Here is a 13,203-nt window from a genome sequence, read left to right on the forward strand (position 1 = left end):
GCATGGAATCAAGGCTTTTCACCATTCTGATTGCCCTGTCACCATTCTGTAGCTTATAAAGGTCCTAAATGGTGACATCTAGAACTGAACACTATATTTCAGATATAGCCTGATGATCTCTGTATATGACTTCCTTATTCTGAACCCTTTGTTTCTCATATGCTACCCCAAGTTCCATTATCTCTTCTGACAGTCACACCTCACTATCAGTTAATACTGAGTTTGTAGTCCACTAAAAATACAATTTAACTGAATGCTGAATACAAATCAAGGAGCATTTATTAATGGCCTCATCTGCTCTGAACCTTGGGAATACAAAAACAAAAATAGCCCCTGTCCTCAAGAAGTTTATATTCTGCTTGAAGGAAAACAATATGGAAACACGTAAGGAAATATGAAATCTAAACAAATGAAATACAAAGTAATTTTAGAGGTAGGGCACTAAGAACTGAGAGAATTGGGAAAGGTCTCCAATCATAGGTATACCTGTATTGAGCCTGAACTAAGGGCTCCAAGAGGCAGAGGTGAGGAAGGCAAGTATGCCAGGCATGTGAGACACAACCAGTGCAAAGTCAGGGAGATGAGTACCAGGAACAGCAAGGAGTCTAGTTTGACTGGAACTTAAGAGTTTATAATAGGAATAATATGAAATCAGCTTGGGGAAAAAATTATTTAAAGCCATATTGTGAAGGACTTTAAAAGATGGAGGAGTTTATATTTTAATCCTAGAGGAGCCACTGAAGCTTTTTAATCAGAGGAGTAACATGGTCCAACCTGTGCTTAAAGTTTACAGATTTGGCAACTATGTAGAAAATTTTAAAGAACAAAGGCTGGATGCAGGGGAGTCATTTAGGAGGCTGTTGGAATATTGCAGGAGTGAGTTAATGAAATTCTGGCTATAGTAGTAGAGAGAAGCAGATGGATACAAGAAATGTTTCAGAGGGAATATTGACAGTTTGACAGTTCATGACAATTGATTTGGAATGATGAGTAAGAAGGAAGAGTTGAGGAGGACTCTTATTTTGTCAATATGTATGCCTAAAAGAATGCTGATGCCTCAACAGAAATAAGGTGGTGAGGGTGGCTTCAGGAAATGGATGAGTTCTACTGGGTACAAGATGAGTTTGAAATGCCTTGGGAACATCTAGATGGAGATGTCCAACAAGCATTTGGAGATATGAGATTAGAGCTCAGGAAAAGACTATTTCAAACTTCAATGTAATCACACCTTTCCTATCTTATATGTGTAAAGTCATTTTTGTTTTTTTAACCTAAGTAGAAGACTTTCAAAGATTTATCCTTAAGTGGCACAGTGGTTAGAGTGGTAAGTGTGGAGTCAAATCCAACCTTAGCCATTTACTACCTGTGTGACCCTGGGTAAGTCACTAAACAGCTATCTGCCTCAGTTTCTTCAGCTGTAAAATGACTATAATAATGGCATCTACCTCCCAGAGTTGTTCTGAGGTCAAATGTGATATTTATAAAATACTTAATACAGTGCCTGACACTTTCCTACTAAATATCATCCACTAGATTCAGCCTAATGCTTTAGTCTACTGAAATCCTTTTAGCTCTTGTCTCTGTTATCTGATATATTAGCTCTTCCCCAAAGCTTTATGTTGTCTGAAAATTTGAAAAGCCTGTCATCTCTGCCTTTATCCAAATCAGTTTTGTCAGTTGTTACTGTTGTTAATGATTTGTTTCAGTCATGTCCAATTCTTCATGATCTCATTTGGAGTTTTCAAGGGCAAAGATGCTTGAGTGGTCTGCCATTTCCTTCTCCAGTTCATTTTACAGATGAGAAAACTGAGGCAAATGGGGTTAAGTGATTTGTCCAACATCACTCAGCTGGTATCTGAGACTGGATTTGAACTCATGAATCTTCCTGATTCTAGGTCTAGCACTCTATCTGCTGCTCCACCTGCTGCCCTCAGTGATGTCAAACTCAGACGGAAATGATGCTGCTAAACCTACATAAGGATCCATGGAAGCCACATATTGACTTATCTATGTTCTTTTGTATTTTTATTTATTTTGGTCAATATTTCCCAATTACTTTTTTATCTATTTCAAGCAAATATTTGATCTAATTCATTAATAAAATATTAAAGGAACAGGATGAAGCACAGATCTCTGGGTCACTCCCACTCCCTTGGAGACCTCCTTCCAAGCTGTCATCAGATCATTAATAACTCTTCTTTGAGTCCAACCCTTCAAAAAGTTCCAAATCCATCTGATTTTACTGTTATCTCACCCATACTTTACCATCTTTTAAATAAAAACATTGTGAGATACTTTGACAACCTCTTTGATAATCAACAAGTATTTATAAAATACATAGTGTACGTTAGAGTCTGTGGATACAAGTAAAGAGAATGAAACAATTTCTCTTCACATTCTAATGGGAGAGGTAATATGTACAAAAATATAGGTAACCTAAATATAAAGTGAATAAATACAAATATCTACAAAGTAACTCAATACAAGGTACTGTGGGAAGATGGCTACTAAAAGTTAGGAGAGGGGGTACAATCAGGAAGGGCTTCCTGCAGAAGAGAGTGCCCAAGCTGAATCTTAAGAGATTTTATGAATTAGGATAAGAAGGAAGAATGCATTGTTCAACTGTAGGGTCTGTCGGACACATACAGACTAAGGAACCAGCCCGATGAACTGTCAAATCCAACTCCATAAATAGTGCAAATGATAGCAATTTTTCATCTTCTTGGTTTTTTCCTGTGTTTGCTTGTTCAACTCTTGGGTGATTGCAGACCTCCTTTAAGAAGCTTTGCAATGTGTCAGTGCTAAGTGGTATCACTACAAAATCATATGCAGACAGTTTTAGTTCCTTCACATGAATCGTTAGGTCACAGTGAAAATCAGCATAGGCATCTTGGTTCAGGTAGACTCACGTGACCTGGAGAGAAAGTCTTATAATAACACCTAGTTTCTAGTTTCTTCTTGAGGCATCTAGGTAGTACAGTGGATAGACTGCTGAACCTAAAGTCAGGAAGGTCTGAGTTCAAATCCAACCTCCTACCCTCACTACTTGTGTGACCCTGGGCATATCATGTAAACTCTGTTTGCTCCCATTTCCTCAACTATAAAATGGGAGTGACAATAGCATCTGTCTCTCAGGGTTGCTGTGAGGAATCAAATGTGATATTATTAAAGTGCTTAGCACTTGGCAAACAGCAGATGCTACTTAAACGGTTCTTCCTCTCCCTCCCCTTCCCCTATAAAATAAAAATGCTGTTTGTGACATCTACCTCATAGAGTTGTTGTGAGGATCAAATAATATAATAAAAATATGCAGAAAAGTATGTAAGTGTATGTTATTATATACTAAATGGCTATGAAAAGACATTGTAGATGGTGGGTGTTTGTGTGTGGAGAGAAATGTGGACTATATGTAAATATGCTGTCATATATGCTGTTTGATAGTTAAAATCATGGGTTAAGTTTAGTTCAGGTGGTTACCATATCTATGTGGCTCACTAATGTTTTTTACATTATTTTATATATCATTCCCATTTTGTGTGTGATCTAAGAAATTCTTTGGAACTAGTAATTGCATTTCTTGAATTATTTCTTTGTCTTTAGTTAGGTACTTTTTTTAAAGGCACATTTTATATCCTGTTTTGCTTAAGAAAGGTACTTAGAACCATGCTCTAAGTACTTTGGTATAATATTTATTAATTAGTTGATTAATCTTCAAGTGAGGGACATCTTTAGGCACCTGGAAGAAATCTATGAACACCGAGCTAGAGAATCGGTTACTCATTTAAACAAACTACTAGCTAAACATTCTACTTGTCAAGGTTCATCACTATTAAAAGGATACAGAAAACTGTTTGACTGAAATATAGATCATCCACATAAATGAATTACCATTTAACACAGCAACTTTTTTTTAAATCAGAAGAAAAAATGAATTGGGGGATTCTTAACTCAGTCCTATGTATCTTATTAATCATCTGAATTGGTTTATAACATTTCCTAAGTCGACATGACTTTTGTGAAATGCATTTTCTTCTAGTTGCATAAATGTGACTCTCGGCCAAGACAGATTTATGACCTTTTAAGAATAATGGTAGAGGAATGAGATTGGAGGAAACATTTTAGTATCTGTTTAGCTCTGAGGCCTAAAATGCGAACTCTCCAGTTCTTTAAGGCTTTGAAATGCTGATTCCAGCCTTCTTGTGGGTTCTTAAACACCTTCTCAAATGACCCATTTTAATAACCCGAAAGCTATTATATAACAAGCAGCCATAATTTAGTCCAAGGCTCTAGGGGGACCCTCACAGTTCAGCAATGAATAGTTAATGCAGTATAATGTTTAGCAGGTTATTAGTTTTCACTATACAAATGCTGATCAGGGAACGCTTTTATAAGGTGTTTAAAAGAAAATGTAATTAACTGGTTGCGTGCTTCTGTTGCAGCTCAAATTGAAATTATTCCATGCAAGATCTGTGGAGACAAATCATCAGGAATCCATTATGGTGTCATTACATGTGAAGGCTGCAAGGTAAGACCCCCACCTTTTTTTGTTTCTGCCTTATTAAAAAAAAATAAAATGTATTATTTAATCTCACAGTTTCTGTAAATTCAGCATCCTGAAATGTTGAAGGATCAGATTTGACACTACACGGTGAAAAGACAGTTAGATTTGGTGTTAAATTGCAAAAAACCATGGTACATATACATGCATCCGTAATATATACATGTATATATGTATACACACATACATATATACATACATATACATACATGTGTGTACATATATATACATATATATTAGCTTCTATAAAAGATAGCTAGAGGAAACTATTTAATTTTTTGTTGTTTATGCCACTTAATTGGGAGGAGGGGACAACCCTCGGATGGATTATAATGATTCAATCTCATTGTTTGTACCTTTCAGTGAGGAAGTACCTGAGTTAATTTTGATCTGTTCTTTGATTCTCATTTTATGAGAAAGTCTAATCAGATCTGGGTTTGCTATATAATTTGCCTACATGCTTTCATATAGGCTGAACTGGCCAAGCTAATAGCTGATATTTACACAGAACTTTACTTAAGGGATAATTTCTTATTTTGACTCCAAGGATGTAATAGGTACACTGTTTCCCAAGGTGGGAAATACAGAGTCTTCACTTCAGTCTTCTGAATCCAGAAGATTCAAGTCCCAAACTTTGTCACTTCTCGGTTGTATTTCAGAATTATTTAATAATTATTAAAATATTATTTCATATGCTATCTGCCCTGGTAATTCATTTATTCAAGAGAAACAGCATAGTCAGTGGGAAAAGTTCTTTGATTTAGACTCAGAGGACATGTCTCTTCAACTTACTGCTTATGTATTGGATTAATCCTTCTGGACCTTCCTTTTTTCATCTGTATAATGGCCAGATTGGATTAGATGTGCTCTAAGATCTTGCTCTAAATCTGTGGTCCTATGTTAAGAGTATACATCATTCTCCTTCTAAGGAGATCAGAGGTGACTTTCCATTTAAAACTGCAAAATAAGGCCCTGAGAATTCAGATAGAACAGAGGCTAAGTGAAACAGGAAAACATATTGGATTTTCTCTCACCTTAGTCTTTGTACTGTCAGATTTGTGGCTGGCTTTGTGAATGTGGGCAAGTCACTTCAACTCTCTGAGATTCAGTTACCTTACCTTTAGAATGGAAATAATTTTACCCTTACTACTGCCTACACAGATGGTCGTAAAGAAAGCACTATGTAAACTTAAAATACTATGTAGATGGATTCTTACTATTTTTGTCATGAGAAAGCGTACAGATTCAAGTGCCAAGAGAAATAAAATTAAAATGACTTAGGTGAAAATGTCCCTTGGGGATGAATTATCCAAAAGGTTCTCTCAGTATTCGATCTCACTCTGTAATTGTAGTTTTTAATGTTTTTGTATTTGTGCTTTATAATGGTGAATGAATTGCAGAAAATGTAGATAAGTATTACATTCTTTAGTGAAATTCACCTGTTGAACTTACTCTACAATGCCTAGGTAGAGTTCTAACAGAAATGGATTTTTTGACAAGTTTGTACTTTGGGAATTAAAAAGGGCTTTGAAGTAGCTGCCTATACAGCAGTAGGCTTTAGAACACTCAGTTGTTCTGGATTAGCTAAATTGAAAGCAGTTGTGTCTCTCTTTTCCTCACTGTGGGAAAGGATATCTCCAGGCTTCATATCACAAAAATGTTGTTTTGGGTCTACAAGACATCAACAATGGTTCTCAGCATGAATTTTTGCATCTCTCCCAAAAACCTGATGACTAAAAAAAGTGAGACATAATTCTGAAAGGTGTTGGACCTAGAGCCAGGAGACCTACTTGACCACAGCAAGTCACATAACTTTTCTGGGCCTCCACTCCTTCATCCAAAAAAATAGGGTCATTATACTAGCATGCCCCCCAAATCACAGGGCTCTGCAGATTGTGCTTAGTAAATCTTAAAGTCCTGTGTAAAGGTGAAGATTTTTTGAGTTGTTAGAATTCTTAATAGATATGCAAATTAAAATAGAAAATTAAAACAATTGTCAAAGAAAAGCCAGAAAATCCTATTTTCATATGAGGTATCCAGACAGTTCTAATAGTTAGCTGTCAGATAATGAAGGCAAAGCTAGTTTCATTAATGATTCTCACTCTCCTTCATCTTCAGTTTCTCTTCTACTTACTGCTTTTCTGCTACGAATAGACTTGTTCTTCTTTCCTTTCTACTTGGGGAGGGAAAAAGAAAAACACTTTTCTATGACCCTGCCGTACAATAAAACTATCATCCACCATCCATTTATCCTTTGTCCATTTATTACTGGCACAGAGAGGCACCTCTGGTTAAAGTAACAAATGGAGTGCTGAATTTGGAGAAAAGAAAACCTAAAATTCACTTCCTAATTGTATGACTCTTGTGCCTCAGTTTCCTCATCTGTCAAATGAAATTGAATTTATTGACTTCTAAGGTCCCTTCCAGCTCTAAGTCTGTGATCTCTGAAACCATATAATGCTTTTCAACCCTATCACTATATTTAAACAATTCTCTCAAGCCTGTCTCAGTCCTCATCCATCAACTTTTTGCTGCATTAACACTGTTGACTACCCCCATATTCATGTGAACTCTTCCTTTGGCTTCTAACCCAACACTTTTGGGTTTGTTTGATTTTTTTTTTTTCTTCTTGTTCTGGACAGACATGATTCTCTTTCACTGGTTTGTTTTTCTCATTCTATTCTAAAATATGGATGTCCCCCTAAATCTCTCTCCATTCTCTGTCAGTCATCTCTTCTTTAATGATCTTCCTTTCTATTTTTTCAGTTCCCACTTCTGTCTAGATGTCTCTCCTGTCAATACATCTAACCCCATTCTCTACCCTGAGCACCAGTTCCCCATTTCCAGTTGCCTTCTAACTTTTTCTATCTGAATGTGCTGCCAACCTCTCAAACTAAAAATGTCCAAAACTGAATTTCTGCCTACCCCACACACCAGAAAAAAACTTACCCTTTCTATCAACTCACCTTTTTCTGTTGGAGTGCCATCATCTTCCCAGCCCCCCAGGTTCAAACTTTCAAGCCATGTCTGACCCTTCCTTCTTCCTCTAGCCCTGTCTGTATTCTGTCTATACAATATCCCTCTCCACTATCATTTCCCATCACTTTGGTTCATTCTTTCATCACCTTTTTTGTTAGTACCATCCCACTTGGTCTCCCTGCCTCTAATATCCCCTTTCTCCAATATATCCTTTTTCATAAAACTGTTGAGAATACACAAATCTATGTCATTCCCACTCAAGTTACTCCCTATTTTTAATAAGATAACTTAGAGTTTCCTTCACCTAGCATTTAGATCCTCCACAAGCATAGCAGACAAAGCACTGGATCTAGGTCAGAAAATAAGTTCCGATGGGGCCTCAGATACTTATTAGCTTTGTGACCCTTAACTTCTGTTTGCCTCAGTTTCTTCAATAATAGCATCTACCTTGCACAGTTGTTGCAAGGATCCTATGAGACAGTATTTGTAAAGTGTTTAGCAAAGTGCCTGGTACATAGTAGGTACAAAATAAATAATCAACCCCCTTCTTTTTGTCCTATCTAAATCTATACAATAGATTTAGAAGTAACTATTACATACATAGGATAAAATATTTTTGAAACTTTCTAAGTGTATATATAATGAGAAGAAAAGTACATAAAATTCTTATTTTGTATGAGCTAGTCTTTTTTTTAACTTTTCCTGCTTTAAACACTGTCTTAAGAAGCTATGGGAATTAGCCTATTCATTGTTTGGATTTGTTTCTTGAGAAACAAAGAAATCATTATACATTTTATTACAGTCATATTTGCATAGGAGTTACATGTAAACACTAAGTATGGCAATACTTTGGGGATGTTTTCTTCTCCATTGTTCAAATGTAACTCTTACCTCACTACCTGCTCCTGCTCTTTCCTTAGTATCTTAGCCCCACATGACATCCTGTTTGAAACAATGCCCTTAATCCCATGTTTAGGTGAAATTTAATCATTTACAATATTGCTGTATGAAATCAATCAAACCACTGAAGCTTCAATGTGTGCAGAGTCCTGTGGGAAATGAAGACATATAGGACGAGAAGACAGAACATATATAGTCATTGTCCTATAAAAGCTTATGTTCCAGTTATATATAAAAGCATATTAATAATAAAGATGGCCATAATATAATTTTAAAAAATATTACGAGGCAGCATGGCCTAGCTATTTTTTTTTGAAAGGCAATCAGGGTTATGTGACTTGCCCAGAGGCACACAATTGATGAGTTTGTGAGGATGAATTTGAACTCAGGTCCTCCTGACTGCAGAGCCAGTGCTCTATCCACTGCACCACCTAGCTGCCCCATAGTCTAGTGATTAAAGAGCCTTCCTTGGTCTAAGGAAGATCTAGGCTGAAGTCCTACCTCTAACATAGACTGGCTGTGTGACTCTGGGCAAGTCACTTAATCTCTCATTTTCAGCCAACTAAGACTATAAGTTTTAGGTCTACATGGCAAGAGGGCATTTCTTCCCTAACAAGTCCAGAAATACATATAGATGTAAACATAGAAATATCAAGAAAGATGTGAAAATAGAGATAGAACCATCTCTATTACTTACAGAAAGTCCAGTTAGTTCCTATTCATTGTTTCTATATCGTCCCCTTATAATCTAACAGCTATCCCTACAACTCCCCTAAAAGGTGCCTTCTTCAAGGTTACTAATGAGCTTCCTATTCCCAGATCCAGTGCCTTTATTTTCACTCCTCCTTGATTTCTGTACAGTATTTTTTCCTGCTAACCAACCTCTCTTAGATATTCTTTCTTCCTTTGGCTTCTGTGAATGCATTCTCACGATTCTCTATACTTTCCCTTCTTTTAAATATGATATTTCCAATAAACTCTGTCTGTGGCTATCTTCTCCTTTCTTCCATGGTGATTGTTCCTGTTTTCATGATGCTCTTTGTTGCTTTTTGCAAATAATCTTCAAATCTAGAATTTTAACACTAATGTTAGTAGAATTTTGAATTCTGGCCTCGTGGAAGTCCAATAATCCAATCTAGTCAAAATCAGAAAGGCTCATTAAGAGACTGGCTACAAGGTAATGCAGTCTTGGCTGCAGCAGTTCTCAGACAGTTCAGGGAAACAATCATTTACTGGCCCCAGAGTTGAAAAGGAAGAGGAGAATGTACCAAATTATGTTTGGGAAATTGTAGAACTTCTTTATTGACTTCAAGCTTCCTGTGAAAGCAAAAGAGCTGTCTTTTTTTTTTTTTAATGCTGATGTTGCATTTTTGATGGTGAATGACAGTGAAAAATAGAAGACAATTAGCTGTGTTTGAGAAATTTAAAATGAGGATCACATGAAAGGCAGTGGAAGAACACATTATGGGTGTGAGTAAGGCTGAACTCTAGAGAAAAGAACATTGTCAGAAGACATTGTCAAAGAAATGCATGAGAAAAGGAGAAAATGGGTGGTCACATGACAAGAACAAGGAATAACGGTAAACAGCCAGAGTCCTCCCTTAGTACCCTTACAAGTATCAAGAGAAAGAGTACTATTCATTGGTTAAATCTCCAGGGGCAAATATGTACAAGAGTCCAGTGGTATGGGCAAGCATAGATTGGTTGAGATCTGCATTGTGGGAGGGAACTTCTGAACCATTGAAATAACAGATTTGAGAAAGCAATTGTCAAGCGTCAAGGACTGAGTTGTAGAATTCTTTTGATTCATATTAATGTAGGGAGTAGCCATATCAAAGAAATCCTTGAAGTACTAAAATATTAGTCATACAGGATAATTATAGCAGTAGAGAGAAGGTCATCCTGTGCTGGGAGTTTCTAGAGAAACATTAACGGAAACCAGGCTGGTGAGACGTATTATACAAGAAAGGGGTAGACCACAACCAGACTCCTGATATAAGTGAGGATAGCTATGAACTGTGTGGTCCGGAGGAAAGATGCTAAGCTAGTAGTCTTTTCATCTTACTTCCAAATCAGAAATAAAACTAGTGAGCTGTGAATGCATTTAATATTAAGAAAATAGGTCTTTTGATCCAAGAGGATTAATTTTTTTCATTGACTGAAAATCTTTTAAAGAACAATTTTAGTGTTACTGTATTTCCTTTGAAAACACAGCACTGACAAATACTAGGGGTGCTCAATTAAAAGTGAGAAATTTATCTGGGAAAAAAAGGACACATATTTTCCTTTAGTTTATTTAGTGTTACATTTTGTAGTTCTGAAGGCCCAGTTGCTCAGAACATTGGGGTTTCACAATCAGGTCATCAGTCTTATTTTCCTCCTAAAAATTTAGGAATAGATTCTTTTACTCAACAAATATCTATAGAATATCTACTTTAAGCACAACTCTGTATTAGTTTGGGACACTCTGCCTTAGAAGCAAGAGTTGTAAGGGCTTATGCCCCACTCCATGGCCTTGTAGAGACCAACAGTCAGCTCCACATTGTGAGAAAACCTGGAAAGAAGACTTTAGTGGAAGCATAATTAATACTAAAAATAGTAAAAGCTGACATTTATATAGCATTTCATGGAAGCAGGTCAGCCCCTCTCATATTTATTTCACAATAACAATATTTAATCCACTTCTAATTTCATTAAAAGTAAAAATGTGTGTGTTTGTCCTTCATTGCCAAAGAAGACCATGCCATCAGAGAAATGATGACATGACTTGCACTTGACTTTGTTTTGAGTGAAGGAGGGCTGTGCAGGTCACTAGCCTCACTTCTCCTCCAGAGCCATCTGAATCCAGTGACCAGATATTCATCAGGATGACTGGGGATGACCCAGCATGAGGCAACTGGGGTAAGTGACTTGCCCAAGGTCACACAGCTAGTGAGTGTCAAGTGTCTGAGGTGAGATTTGCACTCAGGTCCTCCTGACTCCTGCACTAGTGCCCTATCCATTGAACCACCTAGCTGCCTGTAAGTAAAAATAACTTTGTAATGAAAGAATATATTCCTTTTCAGAAAGAGAGAATGTATAAATTACCTAGTGTCATTTACCTAGAAAAAAACAATTCCCAAGCAGTATAATAATAGTGATGATGATGATAGCTAGTATTTATATATCACTTTAAGGTTTACAAAATATTTTAAATATTATATCATTGAGTCCTTACAACAACCCTATGATGTGGGTCCTACTATTATCCCTATTTTACAAATGAAGAAACTAAGGCTGAGAGAGGTAAAGTAATTTGTCCAGGGTCAAGCATCTGAGGCAAGGTTTGACCTTAGATCTTTATCAGCTGATTGTTTGGAAAGAGGTAAGCTCAGCATAGTAGATAGTGACCCTAGAGACCCAGGTTCTAGGTCCACTGTGTGCTAGCTCTGTGGCCCTGGACAAGTCACTTAACCTCTCATTGACTCAGAAAACTCTCTACAACCATAAACTGCAGAGGGAGAGAGACCCTGATTTGCTTTAGTAAGAAGAAGTGACTCCCTGGGAGCACCTTCACTGATGAAATTATAGGTAGATTAAATATTGTTATTGTGAAATAAGTATGAGAGGGGCTGACCTGCTTCCATGAAATGCTATATAAATGTCAGCTTTTACTCTTATTAGTATTAATCATGCCTCCACTAAAGTCTTCTTCCCAGGCTTTCTCACAATGTGGAGCTGACTGTTGGTCTCTACAAGGCCATGGAGTGGTGCACAAGCCCTGGAAAGAATACTGAGTGTGCTGGAGTCAGGATATGAATTCAACTCCCACCCCTGCTGCTCATTGCCTATATAAACATGGATACTTAAATGTTCCTTGGCCTTTGTTTTCTCATCTGGAAAATAGGAAGTTTTGACTAAAAGGCTTCTAAGGTTTCCTTCACCTCTAGATCTTTGATTAGTGGTCCTATCAGAGGGCAAAGACTTTGAGTACAGAGGCCAGGATGTGCTGGCATAGTAGACAGGTGTTAAATTTGGAGTTGAGGAAGACCTTGGTTTATCCTCTAACACATACTGGCTCTGTGACCATGAGCAAGTTACTTAATTTCTTAGCATTCCCAGGCATCTCTTAAAGACTATTAGAACGTCATCCACCTCCTAAGGACTGGAACTTTTCACCTCCTACAACTCTCTAGTACCTATGAAACCATTGGTAGGGAGGGTGAAGGGGTGGGGGGATTGTTTAGCAGTAAAGACCATCTCCATTAAAGTCCTTCTTGATCCAAGCTTATTAGTAGATGCTCATTTTTTTGACTAGAGATTGTGAAATTTTGCTAGTATTCTGAGACCCATTTCAGGTTTTCAGGTTTTCCTTCCAGTTTTGCTATATTCATGTCCAACATCTAGTTCTTATTTTTATCTTAAAGTTCAATTTCATGAAGAATATTAGGTCAGACATCTTAAATAAGGGAGGCAGGGATATTATTGTGTCCTTTTGACTTCAAAAGTGTGAATTCCATTTTTTTAAAAAAGTGCATTAAAGAGTAATGAGAAGAAGTTTGTGTTTGTTCAGCTAAAGCTTTCAGTTTCATGATGATTCACACTCAGGAGGAATGTTTCCACCCGCAATTTGTCTCAGATTGGTTCATTTTTCAGTGAACCTTGGTGACTGCCTCTTTTTCAATTTGCAGAAAGTTCTAGGCCCACAATTGAGTACTCATTTGGTTTAGACTTTTATGTAGCTCTCTACAGTCAAAAACAACCATCACACTTGCTGATTGGGACAA

The 13,203-nt window shown here is 37.0% G+C and overlaps 1 protein-coding gene across 3 annotated transcripts in view; it reads left to right on the plus strand.

The window, feature by feature from the left end:
* Positions 1-13,203, plus strand: part of RORA (RAR related orphan receptor A) — an 887,404-nt gene that overhangs the window by 840,462 nt on the left and 33,739 nt on the right. For all 3 annotated transcript variants that reach the window (XM_072616450.1, XM_072616456.1, XM_072616463.1), the window contains one exon: positions 4,440-4,525. In XM_072616450.1, the coding sequence (XP_072472551.1) occupies positions 4,440-4,525 (86 nt within the window). The remainder of the gene's footprint in view (positions 1-4,439; positions 4,526-13,203) is intronic.

This window comes from Notamacropus eugenii, chromosome 1, assembly GCF_028372415.1.
Source record: "Notamacropus eugenii isolate mMacEug1 chromosome 1, mMacEug1.pri_v2, whole genome shotgun sequence".
NCBI lineage: Eukaryota > Metazoa > Chordata > Mammalia > Diprotodontia > Macropodidae > Notamacropus > Notamacropus eugenii.